General features: G+C 49.6%; 1 protein-coding gene and 1 pseudogene across 6 annotated transcripts; one reads left to right on the top strand and one right to left on the bottom strand.

The window, feature by feature from the left end:
• Window positions 1-8,338: 8,338 nt before the first annotated feature.
• LOC122709742 lies at window positions 8,339-8,455 on the bottom strand (annotated as a pseudogene).
• Window positions 8,456-9,436: 981 nt separating this feature from the next.
• On the top strand, window positions 9,437-23,457 carry PPRC1 (PPARG related coactivator 1). 6 transcript variants are annotated; one of them, XM_043925399.1, is made up of 14 exons: window positions 9,438-9,648; window positions 13,071-13,259; window positions 13,783-13,929; window positions 14,049-14,150; window positions 14,265-17,169; window positions 17,463-17,516; window positions 18,375-18,432; window positions 19,207-19,274; window positions 20,241-20,964; window positions 21,953-22,102; window positions 22,213-22,279; window positions 22,403-22,524; window positions 22,763-22,914; window positions 23,204-23,457. In XM_043925399.1, the coding sequence occupies exons 1-14, from the start codon at window positions 9,496-9,498 to the stop codon at window positions 23,305-23,307; spliced, it is 4,995 nt and encodes a 1,664-aa protein (XP_043781334.1). In that variant the 5' UTR covers window positions 9,438-9,495; the 3' UTR covers window positions 23,308-23,457. The 6 variants fall into 6 exon arrangements, with proteins under 6 accessions (XP_043781339.1, XP_043781334.1, XP_043781337.1 ...); XM_043925398.1 differs by having other exon boundaries at window positions 9,439-9,648; window positions 19,204-19,274; XM_043925401.1 differs by having other exon boundaries at window positions 9,439-9,648; window positions 14,049-14,141; window positions 19,204-19,274.
• Window positions 23,458-23,966: the final 509 nt, after the last annotated feature.

Genomic DNA, 23,966 nt, shown 5'->3' on the forward strand with positions numbered 1-23,966 from the left:
GCACCGGGCTCGGCGTGCATGTGACGCAGCTTTTAAAAAAGGAGACCGAAGCAGAGACCCCCGGAGAGGGCAGGCGAGGGGGAGGGAGAGGAGGCGAGGTCTCACGCAGGGTGTCCGTCCTCCGGGCGCCGCCGAGTTGGGAGCGTAGAGGAGCCGGAGCGGGAGCCTGGACTGGGGGAGGCGGAGCCAGGGTGGGCTGTGAGGTGTAGCTCTCTCCACCCCCGGCCGAGCTCTGGGAGGGAAACCGGACTGCCAATCCCCCAGTCCATGCTTTCTGCTGAAACCCCAATCTTAATCTGGACGGCCCTGGTTATGCGCCCCCATCATAACGTGGGTGGGGAAAGCAGTATTATCTTAATTCGAGTAGCAACCCGTGAATTTATCTCCCCCCCCTAAATTAACTACCCCTACCTTGCCTGCTAAACCAGTTAGGACTGGAGCCAAAGGGTTAATTAGGTGAGGTCCCGGCCCCCTCCTTCGCCTAATTGCCTGGGATCTGTGTTTTGCTGGGAAGAGGGGGGCAGCGGAATGACCGCCAGGTTGGACTGGGGAGGGGGAATCCGCAGGCCGTCCTCTATCCTTGCAGACTCTGACTCATCAGTCAAGATGCTCTCCTCCCTTCCCCCCTTTCTCCATCCAGTCTCAGCTTCCTTCCCGCCCCAACTTCTCCTGGAAGCCGCTTTCATTTTGAGTGCCTCGGAGACTGGGGAGGAAAGGAAGCAGACCCCTCCATTGCCCCCTGCCCGCAGGAGCTGGGGCTTATGTTGGAGGGGGTGGGGTGATGTGGATGGTCATCGTGAGGAACATTCCTACCCCCGGGAGGAGCCTCCCAACCTTCAGGCACTCCTCAAGGATTCCCCAACACAGCCTGGAGTGGGGGTGGGGGGGCCTCCATCTCCACCCCTTCCCAAAAGCCAACCCTTGCTGCCTCATAAACAGGAAATACCTATTAGCTGGGAGGAGGGAGGGGAGGGGAGCCGTCTGGAAGAGAGAGTTGGCCCCCTCCCTTCTGGGAGGGGGTCCCCAGCTGCTAGCTTCTCTTCCTTAAGCTTCATGGTGGGTTCCAGCAGTAGATGCTGGGGACCTGGGCGGTGTCCCCTTCCTAGGCTTCTGGCCCGGACTGGGCGGTGGGTCCTCCTTCCTTTTGTTACTTAGGAGGGGATTGATAGTGAAGGTTCCCTCACCCCTGCCCAGAGTCTGCACAGCTGGTTTGACTGGCTGGGGGAGGGTTACAGATGTGGAGGCTTAAGTGTTTATGAGACCCTTTAGCTTTTGCTGAGGGAGCAGGAAGCGAAGCTATGGGCAGATGCAGAGTCTTAGGGATGAAAAGAGAACCAACCAGGAGATGGGTATCCACTGCCTTGTGCTTAGGAGAGGTTGGGGGAAGGGAGCTGTAAGTGCAGTCTCTCACTAACTCCAGCATTCCATCTACCTTGGATTCCCCCATCCCTAGGTTTCCCTATCTCCACCCTCTGGAGGGCAAAGTGGGGGTGGGGGGGTGGGGGTGTGCAGGTAGAAGCCTGCAAAGGGATGTGACTGAAGCTATCCACACTTACACAATTATTTCCTTGGCAGCATCCCTTGCCTGTGTCCACCTCCTCCCCACATTCCCCAGGGCAGAGGTCAGCACTATAGGGAGTAAAGGGAACCTAAAGCAATATAACCTTAGCCTGGAATTTTGGATACCTCACTTCGAATTCCAGCTTTACCCCTCACTAGAAAATTACTTGGGACAACTGACTTCCCCATTCTGTACTTTACCCTCTATAATTGGTTTCCCTGGCTTGGTGAGAATCAAATGAGACAGTGTATGCCCAGTTGTCTAGCCCAATACCAGCCATGTAGTCAGTACTCAGTATACATTAGCTCCTTTCTGCTTTCTTTGAGGTTATCTGTTATTTGAAAAGTTTCAGAAGTGGGCTGGATTGTGTTGACCCCTTTCACTCCCTGTGTGTTAGTCATTCAGTCGTGTCCAACTCTTTGCAACCCAATGGACTGTAGCATACCAGGCTCCTCTGTCCATGGGATTTTCCAGGCAAGAATACTGGAGTGGGCAGCCATTCCCTTCTCCAGGAGATCTTCCTGACCCAGGGGTTGAACCTTTGCAGATTCTTTATCCTCTGAGCCACCAGGGATGGATGCACACAATCCTGTAACCACTCACCCCTAAGGCCACTCATTCCAAACAACTAGCTTGGCCAGATTCCATGGTTATCACCAATCACTTGAGTGGACAAAGGGGCTTATAACCCACCCTATAGGGGACTTTGCCTCCTCTGAACCTAAAGTTCCCTTCTAGACTACATAGGTGGAAGGTAGAAGGCAGAGAAGAAGAAAAACAGCATTTGTTGCAGTATACACTATGTGCCAGGTACTGTGCTAGGTGTTTCACACTTGAAATCTTATTTACTTTTCATGCTGACCTTTGGAAGAAAGTGGTGTTAATTCCATTAAACAAGCAAGAAAACATATTCAGAAAGGTTAATAAATTCAAACTTTCTGTAAAACATTCTTCTCCCTCTTCTTTGCCTATTAACTAGTTAATGTCTCCTTTGAACCTCAGTTATACTTCCAGTATTCACCTCCTCTGGGAAGGTACCACTCTCCCATTCCAGCTGATCTACTGATCCTGTTTCTTTTAAGAAAATATCTCAATACTGTTGAATGGATGATTAAGTAGTTTCATCTCCTTGAGGAACCATGCTTAGGGAGGTTAAGTAACTTGCCTCAGGTCACACACATAACAAGTACTTGACCCAGTGCTCTTTTCTGCTTTACTTCTAATTTGGACCAGACCTGGGGAAGAAGAGGGAAACATCATTGGAGCATCTCTGGAAATTGTGTTGCAAAGATGGGAGAAGCTACAGATGCCTGGCAGATAGCCCTAGTAGGGAGGCAGTGAGTCTGTGTGGAAGGTCCTTAATGACAAGGTCCGAGGGTGGCAGGCTTAGCTGATTTGGATGGATGGATTTGAGCACCCAGTATTTCCTTTTTTTTTAGGTGAAATCACATGACATAAATTAACCATTTTAAAGTGAATTATTCAGGGACTTCCCTGGTAGTCCTGTGGTTAAGACTCTTTGCTTCCACTACTTCCACTGCAGGGGGCACAAGTTCCATCTTTGGTCCAGGAACTGAGATTCCACATGTGGCATGGCAAAAAAAAAAAAAAAAATTAATAATTCAGTGGCATGCCAGTATTTTTATTTTTTAATCTTTATATTTTTATTTTTTTATTTTATTTATTTATTTATTTTAATCTTTATATTTTTAAAAAATTCTATTTATTTATTGGTTGTGCTGGGCATTTGTTGCTGTGAGGGCTTTTCTCTAGATGTAGCGAGTGGGGCTACTCTAGTTGAGGTGCACGGTCTCATTGTGGTAACTTCTCTTGTTGCAGAACAGGCACTCTAGGACACAAAATGGGTGGTTGTGACTTCCGAGGCCTAGAGCACAGGCTCAAGAGTTGTGGCACATGGCTTAGTTGCTCTGGGGCATGTGGGATCCTCCTGGATCAAGGATCAAACCCTTGTTTCCTGCATTGGCAGGGGGATTCTTTACTGTTGTGCCACCAGGGAAGCCCACCAGTATTTTTTAATACCAGTCATTAGTGTAAGATGGACTCTGGACATGGGGATGAAGCAAAGTGGGAGGTGCTCAGAAGAGGTGAGGTGGTAAGAAATGAAGGGATGAGCCCCACAGAAGGCAAACAGCAGAAGCAGTGGGCTAGACTGGCCTTAGGACAGGTGAGTTCCTGGCTTCTTGCAGTTCCTAGAACCTGTCCCATCCAACTCCTTTTCTTGACCTTACTTGGCCTTGTCTGTTTTCGCCCACATTTCTTTTACTCCTGAAACTCCCTTAAATACTCATTGGCATTGCTCTTTTTTGGGGTTGTAATGGGTCATCATTGCTGTGTGGGCTTTTCTCCAATTGCTGTGAGCTGGGTCTGCTCGCTAGTTGCGATATATGGGCTTCTCACTGGGTTGACTTTTCTTGTTGCAGAGCATGGGCCCTAGGGTGCCCAGGCTTCAGTAGTTGCGGTTCCCAGGCTGTAGAGCATAGGCTTGGTAGCTGTGGCGCATGGGCTTAGTTGCTCTGTGGTATGTGGGCATATGGAATCTTCCCAGATCAGGGATTGAACCCGTGTCTCCTGCATTGGCATGCGGATTCTTTACCACAGAGACACCAGGGAAGCCCCGACATTCCTCTTTTTTTCAAGGGTGAATCTGCTTTTTCCATCAAGATGGTAATGATATGTCTTATTGATGTCTCTGTCCCCAGCACCTAAGAAGGTGCCTATAGCCTGATATGTATCATATAATATTTATCAAATGATTATAAGAATTCTGATAGGATTTGTCTTTCTCAGCTCCAACACATGACTCCTTCCCTTCTTGTCCATTTACCATCACCGTGACCATTTACTACTACCATCTCTTTCTCTGCTAAAGCAGCTACTTAAAGTATATGAAACTCTTAGGAAATTTGTTAAATATGTAGAAGGCCCCATTCTCCTTAGGAGGAAACCTTACCTCTGGAGGAAGGGGATCCATGAATCTGAATTTTAAAGAAGTGCCTCAGGTGGTTCTTATGCATGCCAATATTTGGGAATACGTCTTTCAGAAAGGGTCCCGACCCCTTCAGAGCATTCTCACCAAATGGGTTGAAACCTATTCATTCATCTCTCCTTCCATAAGCAACTGCTTAGTACAGTGGAGGATAGGCCGTTAGGAACAGAGGAACCAAAGAAAACATAATGTACAACTACTCACTGTGCGCCCCTGGGCATATTGTTTAACCCTCTCTTAGCCTCAACTTCTTCCTCAGCAGAATGGGGACAATAATATCCCTACTTTAAAAAAATTCTCCTAGGGATATTGCAAGGAGACAGCATGATGAGGACTGTAAACCATTCCTCACATGTGGGTTGTTTGGGTCTAAAAATAAAGCACTAAAAGGGATATTGCCTGAAAGTTTGCATCTCCCTGGAAGAGTAACTATAAACCAGGCATAGTAATTATCTACTATTATGCAACAAGATACCCTCAACCTTAGCATCTTAGAATAACAAAATTTGTTATCTACCACTTCAGTATTCTTGGGCTTCCCTTGTGACTCAGCTGGTAAAGAATCCACCTGCAATGCGGGAGACCTGGATTCAATCCCTGGGTTGGGAGGATCCTCTGGGGAAGGAAATGGCTACCTACTCTCTAGTATTCTTGCCTGAAGAATTCCATGGACAGAGGAGCCTGGTGGGCTACAGTCCATGGGTTTGCAAAGAGTTGGACATGACTGAGCGACTGACACTTCTATTGGAAGTAATATATCATCACTTCTTCCTTATATTATTGGTCACACAGACCAATTCTGGTACAGTTATGGGAGAGAACTACATAAAAGTATGAATAGGGATTGCACACTCTGGTTCAGTGGCTAAGACTCGGTGCTCCCAGTGCAGAAGGCCTGGGTTCAGTCCCCAGTCAGGGGTCTAGATCCCTCATGCAGCAATTTAAAAAAAAAAATCCAGAAAAATCCAGCATGCCACAAGAAAGATCCAGTGCAGCCAAATAAATTTTTTTTAAAAAGTGTGAATGACAGGAGACAAGATTATTGGAAGCCATCCTGGGGGTTTTCAATGAGACCAGGTCTGGTGCTCAGTGTTATAGGTCTGGTACTCAGTGTTATAGGTCTGGAGGTTCAATTTAGGAAGTGAATCAGAATTCATCGGGTTCAGGAGACTGACTCACACAAATTAAATACATATGAAGCATCGTGGTATCACTCTGTCTCTTTTCTAGAATTCCTTAGTTAAACTAGTTTTTCTTTTGAACACAAAAAAATGTGTTCTCACTTGAAAACCCATGCACTGACTTTTCTTATCACAGAATGCTCTTTGAATGGCTAGGTCTTTCTTGTGATTCATATCTTACTTCAAATATGTTCTCTTCCTTACCTGATCACACCATGTAAAAAAAAAAAATGCCCCCTCTTATCTTTCACACTCTCCATCCCATTTATTTACTTCTCTCTCTCTCTTTTTGGCTGCATGCTCGACCTACAGGATCTTAGTTCACAATCAGGGATCGAACCTGTGCCCCCTGCATTGGGAGTATGGAGTCTAAATCACTGGACCACCAGTGAAGTCCCATCCCATTTATTTTCTGACAGCACTTCTGGCACTCTGAAATTATTTTGACTCTTTATTTACTTGGAGATTGTCTTCCCACTAGAATGTGAGCTTTGTTAGGGAGGCTGTTTTTTGTGTGTGTTGTCTGTTTTGTCATTCCTGTATCTCCAGTGCCTAAAACAGTGCCTGGCACATAGTAGGCATTCAATAAAACCAGAATGCTGACTTGTTAATTCACATTGAGAAATAGATGTTATGTGAACTGGGCATTTTGTCTCACTTGATCAACACACTTTATCCCCATAGAAAATGATACAGGAAGTCAATTGTTATAATCAGATGAGTCTTTGTTGAACATGGAGTCAGGCAAAGATGGAATTGGGCACCCAGTGTTTGGTGGCCAGTGTCTCTGAGGTCTTCCTTCCTGACCCTTAGGCCAGGAGACTAGTAGCCTGACAAGGAGACTAGTAGCCACAACACCCCTGTCTAGGTAGCACTGGAGAGATACATTCTTATCTCTTTTAGTATATTCCATGTGTACACCCTATGTAGGTAAATATTGTTTTATCAGATGCTAAATAAAGCAAAAAGGGCACAACTTTCTGCTTTTTTTAAAAAAACATTAATCTTCTCAAAGCCTAATCATCATAATATTGACCATAATTAGTGCCCAAATCACCAGCATTTACAGAGCACCTATTAGAGGATGTTTCTTCCAAAGAGGAAGAATTGTGCACCCCGTACTGGTTGTTACTGATCTCTTATTGGTAAATTATTTCCAGGTTTATTGGAAATAAACTTTATTGTTGCCAGAACAGATTCACTTCACCCGAAAGAGTAATAAGAAACTAACTGAAAGGAAGTTGTATGAGTCTTCCTAGGCTTCCATAACAGGACATCACAGACTAAGTGGCTTAAAGAACAGAAATTTATTTTCTCACAGCTCTAGAAGTTGGAAGTTCAGGATCAGTCAGCTGGCAAGGCTGGTTTCTAGTGAGACCTCTTTCCCTGGCTTTCAGGTGTCTCTTTCTCTTCTGACACTGGACCTAGTGGATTAGACCCCCACCTTTTTTTTTTTTTTTTAGACCCCCACCTTTATGACATCATTTACCCTTAATTACCTTCTTAAAGGCTCTGTCTCCAAATATATTGGGTGTGAAGCCCTTCAACATAAATTTTACCCATGGTGGTGGGAGGAAAAATGCATATAATTCATTCCATAATGAGAGATCCTCTCCTCTCATGACTTTTTTTGTGGGAATGTGTGTTATTTTTTAGTTTTAAAATACTTTGGGTGAAAAAAAAATTTTTTTGGCTGAACCATGTGGCATGTGGGATTTTAGTTTCCCAGCCAACCAGGGATAGGACCGGTGTCTCCAGCAGTGGAAGCGTGGCGTCCCAACCACTGGACTGCCAGGGAACTACCTGGGAATATGTATTAACACAACCTTCCTAAAGGGCAATTTGATATTGTCCACTGACATTTCAAATGTATATACATATATATGGGGCTTCCTGGTGGCTCAGACAGTAAAGAATCTGCCTGCAATGCAGACCTGGATTCCATCCCTGAGTCAGGAAGATCCCCTGTAGAAGGGAATGGCTACCCACTCCAGTTTTCTTGCCTGAAGAATTCCATGGACAGAGGAGCCTGGCAGACTATAGTCTATGGGATCACAAAGAGTCAGACACCACTGAGCGACTAACACACATATACAGCCTTTAACTTAGCAAACTTCTTTCAAGGAAACTATTTCATAGAAAGAGTGTACCAAAATGCAAAAAATAAAAAAGGTGGGGCAAGAATTCCCCAGCAGTCCAGTGGTTAGGACTTGCAGCTTTTACTGCTAGGCTGGGTTCCATCCCTGGTCAGGGAACTAAGATACCTTGGCAAAAAAGAAGGAAAGATATATGTATAAGAATATTCACTGTAACTTAATTTGTAATAGTGAAAAACTAGGAATCACAAATAAAATTTAAATAATGATAATTATATTAAATTATATATTCATTTGCAGGCGGATTCTTTACCAGCTGAGCCACAAGGGAAGCCCATATATTAATTTAAATAATGATATATTTATTTAATGGAACTGGTACTCAGATCTCAGTAAATATTGGTTAATGAATTGATTAAAAATTGGAAAAAATATAGAACTGATTTTTGAAAATAATTTATTTCTCCGTTTCCCATGTTTAGAAGTCCTTATGATCCCTCAGTTTCTTCTGGAACAAACTTTTCTCATCTCCAGCCAGCCCCAGTGGGTTCACCTTTACAAACTCTGGGACTAGGACAGAAAGCAATGCTTAAATGCGTCTTCACTACGACCTATACATTTTTATATACACAGAAAGTGTGGCTGAATATATCCCAAAGGTGACAAAGATTAAATCTGGGGATTGGAATTTGTAGGCCAAGTATCTTACTTAAACAGTTTTGTATTTTGTACCTTTGAAATGAATTTTAAACTTTTGTAATACAAATCTTAAAAAAGAAAAATAGGAAAACAATATGAAGGAGATTCTAAATGCCAAATGAGTAAATAATAGAGATAGTTATGGAGTGTAGAAATTCAGGGAGGGCTCGAGTTTGGCTGGGATGACCAAAAGGGCTTTCCAGGATAAAACAGAGCATCAGAGATGTTTTGAGGCTCAAGTTTTCCACAGAGAAAAACAAAAGCAGGGGAATGCTTGTTGTCTTTGGAGGATAACAAGATGATGTGCAATAGCAGGCGCTAAATCTGGCGATGAGGCGCCAGCGTAGGTCTCTGAGTAGCTCAGAGCCGACGCCGATAGTGTGCTGTTTTAAATTAAACTTGTGCCTGGCGTGCTGCAGTCCATGGGGTTGCAAAGAGTCGGACAAGACTGGGCAACTGAACAAGATTAAACTTAAATTACCCTGCCGCAGTGTAGCAGGTGAGATTTAGCTCTTGGAATGCGGGTGCCCACGAGGGGGTGCTATTTCAAAACACAGGCCCACTTGGACTAAGGCAAAAGGAACAAGCAGCCGGTAAAACGTCAGACGAAGAGGGCGCTCCGACAGTTGGGCAGATTAAGAAAATAAAAAGATGAGCAAAAAGTAAATATCTCCTTCGCGCTCCGCAACTAGGTCCTCAAGCGCAACACAAAATCGTGCATTACAGAATGCCTGTACCACGTGCCCCTCAGGCTCTGCTGAATGCGACTACTACTCCCAGGCTCCCTCGCGAGGCCAGAGCGGTCTTCCCGCGTGCAAGTCGATATTACCGCTCAGTCTTCTGGGATTCGTAGTCTTGCGGGGTCTCTCGGGAGTTGTAGTTCCCTTCCCACAATCGGCTGGGCGAGGCGGCGCCGGCGATTAGAGCTGCGCTGGGTGTTCAGGGGCCAAGATGGCGGCGCGCCGGGGACGGAGAGACGGAATCGCGCCGCCTGCGAGTGGGGGCTCCGGCCCCGACCCTGGCGGTGGAGTGCGCAGCAGCGGTTGGGGGAGTCGGAGCCAAGCACCATATGGCACCGTGGGCGCTGTGAGTGGCGGGGAGCAGGTGAGAGACTAGCGGGCGGCCCGTGGCTGGCTGCAAAGCGGCGTGTGCCGGGCGGTGACACGTGGACGCCACAGGAAAGGGAAGAAGCGTTCGGGAGTCGATGCCGGGTAGCTGCGCGAGACGGCTTGGACCGAGTGGGTCTGGGTCGTTTGCTGGGGGATATGCGGGCAGAAGCAGGGTCCTTATGGCCATTGCTCCGGAACGCTGGAGGGGCAGAGCCGGGTGTCGGAAACCTGGCGCATGTGTGGGGGGGTGATCAGGCTTTCAGACTTAGAGTAATAGAGTAAGACCTTCCTCTAAGGATGCTGAGTGTGTGTTTGTGTGTGTGGGGGAGTGCCTCTAGCCCCTCGCCGCAGTGCCTTTTCGGAGCCACGTGGGGTGGGGGGAGCGATTTTCCCGGGAGAACTTGTCTGCTTCCCCTCCCCCTCTAGGCGGCCCCGGCACCCACGTGGGTTGGGCCGGGGGCGGGGGGGCCACGGGTCCACGTGGGGGCGGGGAAGGGATGTCCACGTGGCTCCCGCTCCAGGCTACCCGGCACCTCGTTTCGGCCCTGGAGCCGCACTGCCGGGAACTGGGTGTGTCTCAGCCGGTCCCGCCATCTCCGATCGGCGCTGGGGGCCCCTGACTGGGAAGGAAGGTTGGGGCTGCTGGAATCAACTTTGCTCAGAACCTTGAAGGAGTTTTTTTCCTTCTGCTTTGGCCCGCTTCGCCTCTCTACGATGGATGGTGAAGGACTTTCCAGATGTGCGTGTAGTCCTGCTGATGGCGGAGTGTGTCGGGGAGGCTAGAGGGCTGAGGTTGAAGGGCTGTGGAGTGAGCTAGTGGCGGCTTCTGTCTGACCGGCTTGGGGTGGCTTATGAGTCACAGGCGCTGGCGTTTTGCTTGCTTGTAGTCCTGCCTCCTAATTCAAGGAGTATGGGAGGTATCAACATTTACATGGGGCAGGCTTAGGTAAAGAAAGGGAATCCTCTCTTCCTCGCTTTTCCTCCAGCATCTCTGGAGAAGGCAGCTAAGGCCTGTTCCTGTGAATTGATAGATAAATTGAGATGGTTTGTGTTTAAGCTTTTCTGGAATTTTTGCTGGGGATGACAAAAGTTGGAGGCGATTTGAGAACTATTCAACACTAGTTGAACGTTTATTGAGTGGGGGGGGGGGAATTCTGTCATAATCTTTTTTTCTTGGTCTTCAGTTCTTCTTCCTTTTAAGTGTTATCGTCCCACTCCTCAACAGGGCTTCTTAAAAGTTCCCACCCAGAGTGGAGGTGGGCAAGACTTAGTTTGGACTGTTATCTCTCTTAAGCAATTAAGCTGAGTCCTTGAAAGCTTTTTTTTTTTTTCGTTTCTAGGTGGGAGTTGGAAGATGGCTTCTGGGGCTCTAACTTGGGAGCTGCCCATCCTGTTTTCTCTTATTTTCTCAGAGGGCACATGCTGTGGGCCTGGTGCTGCCCATCCCACTCCTTTCGGGGAGAGGCAGGAAGGATCCATGATCCAACTGTAATCCAAGTTAGGTGGTCGTTTGGAATTGGAGAAGGTCTCATGGAGAGATTGTTTACCACAAATACACACAGAGATAAGTATGTGGAAGCTAGTCCAGTTAGCTAGGTATTGAGATTCCATTATGTTCAGATATAGGGGATGTTATGGTAAATCACACATGGCCCCTGTCCTCCAGGATCTTATGTTTTTATCACGTTAGACAGTAAATGATGATGAGTGAGACAAAAGGAAAGTGCAGCATATTATGTAATCAGCAGTAGTAATTTACCTTGCAGGGTCTGGGAAGAGACATTTTAAAGTGAGACTGTGGGGGAGGGGGAAGGAGGAGCTTTCCTCAGAGGGAATACTGGGTGAAGGCCTTGAGGTGGGAGAGAACATGGCTTATTGGAGAAACCTGTATGGCTGGTGTGGCCAGAGAGAGTGATGAGAGAAGACACCCTGGAGGAGTCTGGTGGGGGATACCAGGACCACTGTAATCCATTTAAGGACTTAAACCTAATGCTGAGAGCAGGAAAATACCCTTGGAGGGGACTAGGGAGGGTCTCAAGAGGTGATCAAATGTGTATTTTCAAGTTTGTAGCTGATTTTGAACCCTGCAGGGACAGGCTGGCTGTGGGAAAACCAGTTGGGGGGGTTATTAAAGTTAGAGATGCTGGTGGTTAACACTCTTATCTTAGCCTGGGCTTAACCCCTCCATGATCCTTGATACTCTGGGAGCTGTGCTGTTTGGGGGTTGGGATGGATGAGGTCAGATGAAGACGGGGTTCTCTGACTGGGTTTCCAGTACCTGTCAGATGGAAGTGGTGATGAGTGGTTCATAAAGCTGGGGCATCGTCTTGGGATTCCAGCCTAATGGCTGGATCAGGTAGGTGGCAAAGCAAGTTGAGGTGCAGCCTTTTTGCTCACCTAGGAGTGTTTGCTGAGGCAGGTGCTATTCAGGTGCTATTTGTAATTATAGGATTGTGAAGGCCTGGGAGGAGTGAGTGCCTAAAACCTGCCACCTTTCTCTTCATCTTTAGGAGGCCTGGCCTCCTAAAGTGTCCCTAGGTATCCTCTCCTCTCATTGGGCATTGTAACTCTTTGGCTTGGTTGGGAAGGTAGGGAGGGTGCAATCACACCTGTTGCTTTTTTTCTTTTGGAAGAGGTACAGAGTTTCCCTTTGCTGCCAGAGGAGAGGGGAAGACTGGCTTGTCCATGTTTGTTCCTCTTCTCCAACCTTTGCATCATCTGTAGTTTCTTATAGGGGAGATTCCTCTACCTCTGGCCTCCCCAGCCCTTCCAGGCACTTCTAGCCCTGCCCACACCCACACTCTTTGACAGGCCTGGGCGGGCGGCTCCCTGCCTGACAAGGCTGAAGATGTTGCTCCTTCTCAGGGAAGAGATGGGGTGGGGCTTGCCCATCCACAGAATCAAGCTTTCTCTTTTTTTGCTCTGACTGGGCAGGGAAGAGACTTTTCCCTTGCAACTACCTTTGAGAGGTTGGGTGGCACACTATAGTGCCTTCAGCACGGAAGCTGGAAATAAATGTGACTGTTACTCATGGTGGTTGAGATTGGGATTTGAGCTAAGCAGAGAACAGAGGCATAAGGGGGGGTTTGAGGGTTGTCGCTGGAATCGCTGGCTTGCTGACCTCCTGTCCTTTGGTGTGTTCCTCAGAATGTCTGTCTTCATCACTGCTGGCAGATGACTCTTCTGAACAATCTTGGTCTTTTTGACGTTTTTACTCCCCAATTTATCAGTTTCGTGGGCTCCGAGTATCTCTAGACGGAGTCTAAACTTTTTTTTTTGCCCAGCAAGTCCAGAGGCATGGCTGTAGTGGGGCTCCTGCTGAGTCCGAGGCCACTGGTGGACGGCTGGGCACCTGGCTTACAGAGTGTGTCAATAGCTGCCCAGGGGCTTTTCTAACCTTATCCTCTTTTGCCCTAGGCACTGCTGCACGAGGAGGGCGATGATTCTGGCTTTGTCAGTCTGTCTCGGCTGGGCCCCTGTTTGAGGGACAAGGACCTGGAGATGGAGGAGCTGATCCTGCAGGATGGGGCTCTGCTGGGGACCATGCACAGCTATATGGATGCCTCCCTCATCTCCCTCATTGAAGATTTTGGTAGCCTTGGAGAGGTGAGCTGGGGCTGGGCTTAGAAGTCTTTAAGCAGGAATTTTGGCTATGACTTCCAGAACCTTGGTTCCCGAATGGTCAACCTGAGTCCTTGAAGTGTGTTTTTATTTCTAATTTAGACTTGGGCTGTGTCCCATGTAAAAGTATGGCCTGGCAGACTTGACATAGTCCACAGCCTTTCTCCCTGCCTGGGCCCCTGACTTACATGTCCACAGGGTTCTAATCTTTGTCTTGAGTCCAGTTCCAGCTTAGCCAAGGGCTGTCTACTGAGCATCCCACATCTTAGCTGAGGGTGGAGAGAGTATGAAACACAAACTCAAGACTAAATTTTGACAGGTCTTTGTTGATACTAGAGAGGTGGTGGATGGTAGTAAATGAGATTGGAACCCATGCCCCCTGGTACTCATGTCTCTTTCTGGCACATTGAGCTGGACTGAGCCCAGGAGAGGGATCCTCCTGGCATCTAGTCCCTCAGTGGCCTGGTTAGGATAGTGGTGGTACCTTCCTATTGTCTTTCCTGAACAGAGCAGATTATCTCTGGAGGACCAGAATGAAGTGTCACTGCTCACAGCTCTGACGGAGATCTTGGACAATGCAGATTCTGAGAACCTATCTCCATTTGACAGCATTCCTGACTCAGAGCTGCTTGTGTCACCTCGGGAGGGCTCCTCTGTAAGTGTGGGACACGGGGAAGAGGTGTGTGGTTGGTACAAAGGTTAGAACCACATCCGTGGGCCTACTCATAAAGTTCTGAAACACAAACTCATCTCAGGTCTTTTTCTCCCTTTTAGCTGCACAGGTTGCTCAGCCTCTCTCGGACACCCCCAGAACGTGACCTCATCACCCCAACTGACCCACTGGGACCCAGTACAGGCAGTAGTAGAGTAAGTGGGGTAAGCCTGCCCTACGGAGCCTCGTAGACTCCCAAGAGGGAGGAATATGTGGGGACAGGCCTGGAAAAATATATTCCTGGAGAAAACGCCTGTGTCTTGTTTTCTATCCTGTAGGTTGAGATGGCGCTTGCGGATCCCCCTTGGGACTTCTCTCCACCTTCCTTCTTGGAGACCTCTTCTCCTAAGCTTCCTAGTTGGAGACCCCCAAGGTCAAGACCCCGCTGGGGCCAGTCCCCTCCTCCCCAGCAGCGTAGTGATGGGGAGGAAGAGGAGGAGCTGGCTGGCTTCAGCAGTGAGATGCTTGCTGGGGAGCTCAACAACTCTGTGAGCAGCATCCCAGACTTCCCCATGCACCTAGCCTGTCCTGAGGAGGAAGACAAAACAGCGGCAGCAGCAGAGATGGCAGTGCAGGCAGCTGGAGATGAGAGCATCTCCTCCTTGAGTGAGCTGGTGCGGGCCATGCACCCGTACTGCCTGCCCAACCTCACCCACCTGACGGCTCTCGAGGATGAGCTTCAGGAGCAGCCAGATGACTTGACACTGCCTGAGGATTGTGTGGTGCTGGAGATTGTGGGTCAGGCGGCCACAGCTGGCAATGACCTGGAGATCCCAGTTGTGGTGCGACAGATCCCTGCTGGCCCCCAGCCTGTGCTCCTGGATGACACGCTAGAGGTCAGTCCGGCCTTGCAGCTGCTCATGCCACCACTCGAGGTGGAGACAGAGGCTGCTGTTCCCAAGGAAACCCTCTGCCCTGAGGATGAGGGCTTGTCACTGGACTCAAAGGAAAAGTTGGAGTCAGCCTCCATGTTGGAGCCCAGGGAGGTCATGGAGCCAGTGGCGCCCAAGGGGCCTCAGAACCCACCAGCCAATGCAATGCTAAGTTCCCAGAGGGCTCGCAAGGGCAGGAGGAAGAAGAGCAAGGAGCAGCCAGCTGCCTGTGCAGAGGGCTACACCAGGAGGCTGAGGTCGGCCTCTCGTGGGCAGTCTACAGCTGTTCCAGAGGTGACCTCTCAGGGAGGCAACCTGCCTCAGGAGGACCTGCAAAGAGAGGTGGGGCCCCCCCATGGTAGAGGGAAGCCCCGGGCCTGGGCTCGGGCCTGGGCAGCTGCCTTGGAGAAGCCTAGCTCTGTGAACGTGGAGAGCAGTACTGAACAAGCTAGTCCTGCTGAAGAAGGTCCTGGAGACCTCTGCCCCAGCCTGGTTGACCCTATCCAAGCCAACCCTGTTTCAGCGCATCTCTCCCTGGTTGACTCTGCTCAAGCTGACCCCATGCCACTTGACTCTGCTGAAGCTGATTCCACTGCAGTTGACCCTGGTCCCACTGCGACTGACACTGAACCTGCTGACCCTGTGCTAACTAACCTTGCTTCAGCGAACTCAGAGCTGGTTGACCCTCTCCCAGCTGACCGAGTCCTGGCTGACTCAGCAGCAGCTGACCCTGCAGCAGTTGTTCCCATCTCAGACGACTTGCCTCCAGTTGACCCTGTCCTGGTCAAGTCAGTACAAGTTGACTCTGTTCCCAATGACCTGTCTCCAGCTGACCCAGTACTAGTTAAGTCTAGGCCAACTGATCCCAGACGTGGTGCAGTATCATCAGCCCAGAGGAATCCAGCTGCCCAGCTCCTGCTGGAATCAGAGTCCTCAGAGCCCTCAAAGGCCAACAGTCCTGAAGTCAGGGAGGTTATAGGTCCTCTGAAGGGGGAAACTGGTACCAGTACCACAACCCAGGAAGCCAGGCCTCGGCCTCTTAGCCTATCTGAGTATCGGCGACGAAGGCAGCAGCGCCAGCCAGAGGCCGAAGAGAGGACCCCCCAGCCTCCAGCTGGGAAGTGGCCCAGCCTCCCAGAAACTCCCACAGGGCTGGCAGACATCCCTTGTCTTGTCATCCCTCCAGCCCCAGCCAAGAAGACAGCTCCGCAGAGAAGCCCTGAGGCTCCTCCTGAGGCTTGCTTTGGGTCTGTGGGCCCCAGCCCTGCCTCTCCTAGTCCTGAGCCACCTGTGAGCAAACCTATGGCCTCACCTCCTACTGAGCAGGTGCCATCCCAAGAGAAACTGCTGCCGGCAAGACCGCCACCTCCTGCTGTGCAGCCCATGCCCCCCACAATGCCCACTGCTCTGCCTTTTCCCACGGGTGGGCTGGGCATGACTGCTGTGCTGCCCCTTCCCACCAGTGGGCAAGCTGTCCCCAGTCTGCCCCCACCACCCTTGCAGCCTCCTAGTGTTCCGATGTCTATGGGGCCAGTGCCACCTGATCCCTATACTCACTATGCCCCTGTGCCACCCTGGCCTTGTTATCCTCCCGTGTCCCCTTCTGGCTATCCTTGCCTGCCCCCCCCACCAGCGGTGCCCCTAGTGTCTGGTACTCCAGGTGCCTATGCTGTGCCCCCCACTTGCAGTGTGCCTTGGGTACCTCCTCCTGCCCCAGTCCCACCCTATAATTCCAACTGTACCTACGGGCCCTTGGGATGGGGCCCAGGGCTGCAACACCCTCCGTTTTGGCCTGCTGTTCCTCCACCTCCTTTGCCTCTAACCTCAGTTGGAAGAGCTGTCCCCCCACCCAAGGGGGAGCCTGGTAGCATCCCAGCTGGCCCTCCTGAAAGTGTGCCAGCTGTGCCGATGGCTTCTCCCCTCAGTCTTGGAGCGGCTGGCCACGGAGCGCCACAGACAGAGCCCACCAAGGCGGAGGTCAAGCCAGTGACCGCATCTCCCCATCTGAAACACAAGGCGTCCTCCCCGGCGCACAGCCCTCGGGTCAAGGCTCCACCGTGTGTGTCTGCTGAGAACGTGGCTGTTGAGGATCCTGCATCAGAGCGGCTAAAGCCTGAGCCGCAGGAGACTAGGCCCAAGGAGAAACCACCCTCTCCTGTTGCCAAGGCTGTTCCCACACCGACACCAAGGCAGAGCGCTACCACCAAACTGCCTGCTGTCCACCCAGCCCGTCTAAGGAAACTGTCCTTTCTACCTACCCCACGAACCCAGGGTCCTGAGGATGTGGTGCAGGCTTTCATCAGTGAGATTGGTGAGTGCCACACAGTTCAGTTGGTGTGAAGAATGGCGTAGGAATTGTGTGAGGAGTGTCCTCCATAAAACAGGATAAGCCACCTTGATGGGGCTGGCCTTTGTTAGAATTCTTGAGAGAGAGAAGTCTGGTTGGTTTGATTCTCTTTCTCAGGGAGTGTTACTCTCCTGGTTTACTCATCACAGTGGGCAGGGGGCGCATAAGGAGAGAAGCGAGGTGGTTTGGAACTTCTGGGACTTGTGTGTTCAGTGAATAGGGGCAGGTTTCCAATCCTGTGTTGTGTGCTTCTGCAGGAATTGAGGCGTCGGACCTGTCCAGTCTGCTGGAGCAATTTGAGAAATCAGAAGGTGAGGAAACTCTTTCTGTTGATGTTTCTTTTGGGCCCAGCCCTGTAATTGCTTAAACTGGGAGGAGGGAGAAGGGGAGTCTCTGCCACTAGAGTGGCCCCCTAATTGGAATGGGAAGACAATCCCATTGATCCAGTCCAAGCCAGGGAGAGGGTACAGCATGACAAGAACTATAAAGAGTGGATGGATGGGGAGATCCAAGTGAATTGGGGACATTTTTCTAGAGGGAAGTAGTTCTCCAGCTGAGCCTTGGAAGACAGGAATTCAGAGAGCCTGCGTGTGGTGAATAAAGCAGAGGTGCAGGCAGGGTCACATATGGTGTATTTGAAAGGCAATGGCTGAAAAAAAAAGGCAATGGCTAGTTCAGCTTCTCAGAACAAGGTGTGGATCTAGGTGCTGCGGAGGATGCTATGTCGTGTTCTCAAGGAGCTTATGATCTAACTGGGAAGAGGAATCTGCAAAAATGACTCCTGAATTGACAATAGGTATCTGTAGTAGAAGGCAAAGTACAGGCGTAGATCAAGAGTAGCTTATAAAACAAAACAAATAAAAAAAAAGAGTAGCTTATAAGACTGGCAAGTTGGTCAGGTGGATTATATAGAACCTGGAATGCTAGGCTTAGGAGTTGGGATTCGGTCTTAGATTCTGTGGAGTGTGTGCTTGTTTTCAAGCAGAAGAGATATAATTAAAAATAGTTCTTGGGTACCCACTGGAAGAGAATGGATTTCTTTGGGGAGACCCCAATGGAGTATGTAGGCAAAATGGATTTTCCTCCTTTGCGTCTTAAAGCCAGCGTTTCTGTGCCGCCTCAGTATGGAACGTCTGGTTGGGCTTTTAACTAGTATGGTTTCTTTGCAGCCAAAAAGGAGTGCCCTCCCCCGGCTCCTGCTGACAGCCTGGCTGTAGGAAACTCAGGGTAAGTATGGGGACATGAGTGAGTTACCCTACAGCTGTTGGTCAGCAGCCGGCCGGCGCTCCAGGACTGTCAACTGGATGCCTCTGTTACAGGGACATTTAGTCAACTCTAAAGTCTTTCCCTGTTCCCCACCCCCGGCTCAGCCCATCAGTGCTGGGCATTATCTTGGTGATACATAGGATGATATATACGAACCATCCTCTGGCTGATCCCAGTCTGGGGTTTCAAATGGTGATGCCTTTTATGTTTTGGTGAGTTGTGTTTTGGGGGGTTTCTTTCCTTTATTTAACAGGCTTTAAGGTTGCTCAACACTGCTGATGGTGTAAAAAAAAAAAATGGGGGAGGATGTTCATGGCTAGGGCTCCCTGACTCCTTGGAGGACACAGGCATCCTGGACCTCCTTGTTCCCCATTCATCCAGTACCAAGAGGCTTTTTTTTTTTCTTCATATTCATGATACCCCATCCTCTTCTGCCAAGCATATTTTCCTCCACATTGATTTTGGGTTGGTTTGAGCCGGGCATAAGAGGCTCCCAGCTTGGAGGAGGTGGGGGGTATCAAGGTCATAGTCAGCCTGCCTCCAGAAATTGGACAGAGCTGAGACCCAACTTACATAAAGTCCAGTCACTAAGACCCTTTCTGTGCTGGAGGAGAATGATTGGGACAGTTTGTGCCCCCCATTCCTCTCTGCACGTACCCCTTTCCTGTTGCTTCATGAGGAAAGCAGATGTTGAGGAGGCAATGAACCAGGCTTTCCCTTTTCCCCCGCCAGCAGCGTTGACACTCCCCAGGAGAAGAGGCCCCTAGACCGGTTACAAGCCCCAGAACTGGCCAACGTGGCAGGTGGGTTCAGGGTGGGGAACTCTTGCCTTTGATTAGTTTATGCAGCAAATGTTTGTAGAGCCCGCTCTGCACCAAGTGTGTGTAGGTGTTGGGGATACGGAAATCTGATCGTCATCCTTGAGGTTCTCACAGTCCAGGGGGCAGATGTGTAAACAGATGAGCATGTTGAGTATCAGAGGTTGTGTGTCAAAGAAACCTGTTTGGTTTATAGTGGGGTCTGAAGAGGGACTGTCAGGACTCGATTATATAGAAAGTAACCCTCAAATCGGAGGCTTGAGAAAATCACTGATACCAGGGGCGTTTGAGGTTGTTGGAACAGCTTACGTGAACTGAAGAAACAGCCAGCCTGGTATCCGTGTGTTTTTGAGAAATGGTGAGTGGTTCGTTTTGGCTGGAGTGTAGTGCTGATCAGGGTGGTGGGCAGAGCTCACAAGAGAGAAAGTTGGAGTGTTGAGGAGGCCAGGTTATGGGAACTTGGCCATGTTAAGCTGGTTGGACTTTATATTGTATGTTGAAGAAGCAATTGAAAAAACCTTACCAATTTGGTTTTAGAGTGCTTCCTCCAGTGGGAATGTAGAAGAGAGGTGGACGGGTGTGATGCCCGAGGTAGGAGATTATTAGATGATTACATGAGTTCAGGGAAGATGCAGCCCGGAAGTCAGTCAGTGCCGGGAGCAGGGGGTTAGTCTTAAGAATGAAGAGGTAGAAAAGACAGGACCTGGCCACCAGCTGGGTTTGGGCAATGAGAGGTTCAGGAGGACTCTAGCCAGTTGGGTTTCTGTTGCTGGTCTCCAAGGTGGGGAGCTCATGAGAAGGAGCATTTGTAACAGTGGGACAAGTTGGGCTGCTGATCAGTGTTAGTATACTTTGTGAAATGAAGTGGGGGTCTCTGGAGCCTGTATACACAGTGTTCGAAGTGTAGAATCGGATCTCATCCTGCTATCTCCATCCTCCCTCCCCTCACAGGGCTCACCCCTCCAGCTACCCCTCCCCATCAGTTATGGAAGCCCCTGGCTGCTGTCTCTCTGCTGGCCAAAGCCAAATCTCCTAAGTCCACCGCCCAGGAGGGAACCCTGAAGCCTGAAGGAGTTACGGAGGCCAAACATCCAGCTGCAGCCCGCCTCCACGAAGGGGTCCATGGCCCTAGTCCAGTCCATGTGGGCTCTGGGGACCATGACTATTGTGTTCGGAGCAGGACCCCCCCAAAAAAGACGCCTGCCCTAGTCATTCCAGAGGTGGGCTCCCGATGGAACGTCAAACGCCATCAGGATATCACCATCAAGCCCGTCTTGTCCCTGGGCCCAGCCACCTCTGTGCCTCCAGGCACAGCTGCCTCCCAGAAGCCACTTGATCACAGGACTAGCAAAGAGCAGGCAGATCCTCAAACTCCTTGCCTTGCCCCGTCTGCCTTGCTGTCCCCTGAGGCCTCACCCTGCCGGAATGACACGAACACTAGGACTCTCCCTGACCCCTCAGCCAAGCAGCAGTCACTGCGCTATTATCGAAAAGCCTGCAGGTCAGCCAGCCCCTCAAGCCGGGGCTGGCAAGGCCGCCGTGGCCGCAGCAGCCGTTCTGTCAGCTCTGGGTCCACGCGGACCAGCGAAGCATCTTCCTCCTCATCCTCATCGTCGTCTTCCTCATCCCGATCCCGGTCCCGGTCCCTCTCCCCCCCACACAAGAGGTGGCGAAGGTGAGCTCTGATGGCCTGTTAGGTTCTCTCTCCGCTTTGGAAGTTCTCTCCTCTGGCTTACTCTGAAAGCTTTTGCACATTGAGTTTGATGAACTTTCAGGCACTAAGGCTTTTCTCTTTCTGTCTTTGGCTTTTGTCTTCTTCCCTTTTCCTGGATTTGAAGGAGGCAAGCTGTGAAAAGATAGCTTCTGTCCCCTGTTGGAGATTGGGATATCTCTGAGATCTCCTGCTTCCTAGAGACCTGCCTTGGGAGAGACTGTTAGGGTTTGGTTTTGACCATGTTGATTGCTTTGCACTGTATCAGTCCTTATTTCTTGTATTTTTCTGGTAGATGTGGGATGGTGGGCTAGTGGGTTGTTAATAGCAAACAATCCTTCCTTTAATCATCTGTTGAGGAAAGAGTCTGGTGTCCTTTGGGTGTCACTGTGGCCTCATCTACTTTTTAGGAGTACCTTTTTCTCTATAATAGACCCAAATTTTTCCACTTCATCAGTGAAGAATTCTTGGTTTTTGATGGTGAAGCTTATCTTCAGGTACGTCGTCTACTACAGGTCTAGCACAGTCACCTCCCCTTAATGCCATAATCATAGTACTCCTGTGAGACATGAGGGGAGCAGGATTCCAGAGACACGGGCCTGCCTGCCCTCCCACCTCTCCCTTACACCCCCCACCCCCCGGCTAGTTGTAATACCTGGGGCCCAGCCCTTTATCTCTGAGTCTCTATTATTTTTATTCTTTCTGACTTGTTAGATATTCTTCTATTTTTAATTGCATAATTGACAATAAATAAGATCAGTGCCCAGATACTCTAGAACATGTAAAGTTCACAAGGTTCTCAGTTTGCTCTTCTTCTGCACCTCCTCTGCTTTTCTCTGCCTTTGGTCCTGAGCTTCCTGACAGGGAGGCAGGGCTGGGGCCAAGGTGAGGTAAGTGGATGATACTTACCTGCACTCCTCCTATCATTTCTGTGTGATCTTTTGTTCTCTAGGTCCAGTTGCAGTTCCTCTGGACGTTCCCGAAGATGCTCTTCCTCTTCCTCCTCATCATCTTCCTCCTCATCTTCCTCATCCTCATCCTCTAGTTCCCGAAGCCGGTCCCGCTCTCCATCTCCTCGCCGGAGAAGTGACAGGAGGCGGCGGTGAGCATGTTTTCAGGGATTTGGTGCATCTGGGGTGCAAGAGCCTAAGAGTTCTGAGACTTGAGCTGTCTAATGTCTGGGGGGCTGACAGCACCTTTTTCTCTTGGCAGGTACAGTTCTTATCGTTCACACGACCATTACCAAAGGCAGAGAGTTCTGCAGAAGGAGCGTGCAATAGTGAGTAGAGGAACAGGTCCTAGGAGGAGAGGGCTTGTCCCTGAGCCATGACATGAGCTCACAGAGCCATCTGCAGCTATGGCCTTGGCTCATGGTGTGTCAATTTTCCTTGACCCAACATAGGAAGAAAGAAGAGTGGTCTTCATTGGGAAGATACCTGGCCGCATGACTCGGTCAGAGCTGAAACAGAGGTTCTCTGTTTTTGGGGAGATTGAGGAGTGCACCATCCACTTCCGTGTCCAAGGGTGAGGTTCGGCCCTAAGGTCAGGATATCCTTCCTGTCCCATTAACTGTCTCAGTGCTTTGTCTTTCCTGATTGCTCTGGTGTGCTGGGCAGCGTAGGACACCTTCATCTCTACAGTCAGAGGGTTGGCCATTTGGGGAATAAGAACCTCTCCAGTCCCTGTGCCCTGGGGAGCTGTCTCTTCTCCATGGCATGTGCCCAAATAGCCATCTCAGCCTCTGTCTCACCCTCCCCTCCAGTGACAACTATGGCTTCGTCACTTATCGCTATGCCGAGGAGGCATTTGCAGCCATTGAGAGTGGCCACAAGCTGAGGCAGGCGGATGAACAGCCCTTTGATCTCTGCTTTGGGGGCCGCAGGCAGTTCTGCAAGAGAAGCTATTCTGATCTTGGTGAGTGGAGGGAGGCCCTGAGCTTTTGGTATACTCCATCTCCTCCCTGAAAGAGTCCCCAGCCTTTTGAGAGAGGGGTTAATAAGGCAGACTTGTCTTCCTATGACACGTGAAGGACTTAAAGGGTGGGGTGAGAGGAGAAATGGGGGCTCTCCTGTCTTTTGACCTAAAATTCAGGAGATTTTAGCTCCATCCATTATAGATATGAGAGGTAGCTGGCCATTTGAGGACCCTGTGGTTGGGAGGTGTACTCAAAGAGACCTTGATGTTTGTCTCTCTACCTTTGTAGACTCCAACCGAGAAGACTTTGACCCTGCTCCTGTAAAGAGCAAATTTGATTCTCTTGACTTTGACACATTGTTGAAACAGGCCCAGAAGAACCTCAGGAGGTAACCCTGGGCCCTTCTCCCCCATTCCCTTTTCTTTGGAGGTGCCCAACCTCCTCCATTCCCCTCCCCCAGTCTAGGGGAGAGAGCTGCTAGCGAGGAGATGACTGTTTTATAAAGAAATGGAAAAAAGTGAAATAAAAATTAATACATCAGATTTTAAGTGGTATTTGTTTTTTATAATAGGCTTTGAAACACATTAACTTGCATTCCTATGTAAGATGGATGGGGTTGAGGGGTTCCCCCAGTGTTTGGAAAATATAAATCACTATGCAGACTAATAAACATGAACTAGAGAGAACTGCCAAGTGCTGTTGTGCTTTTTTCTATGGTGCTGGTGCCAGAGAAGTTAGTTTTCCTCTCTGAACCCAACAGGGACATTCCTACTTTCATTTGATTCCTAGGACCCTTCTTCGGTTAGGTGCAGAATCCTATTGGACTTGAAACTGCTCTTCAAGAGTCTTGTCAGTGAAATCAGTCATCTAGGGCAGTGCTTCTCAGACTTTGAAAGGGTAGCTAAATCTGGAGATTTTTTAAAAATGAGGATTCTGAATTATGGGGTGGGCCTTGAGATTCTGCATTTCCAACAAGCGTGGTGCTATTCGTCCAGGAAGGAATTTGAATATCAGGGACCCAGAGGAAGTTCACACCTGTTGTAAATGTTTT

Source organism: Cervus elaphus, chromosome 15 (genome assembly GCF_910594005.1).
Source record: "Cervus elaphus chromosome 15, mCerEla1.1, whole genome shotgun sequence".
Lineage (NCBI taxonomy): Eukaryota > Metazoa > Chordata > Mammalia > Artiodactyla > Cervidae > Cervus > Cervus elaphus.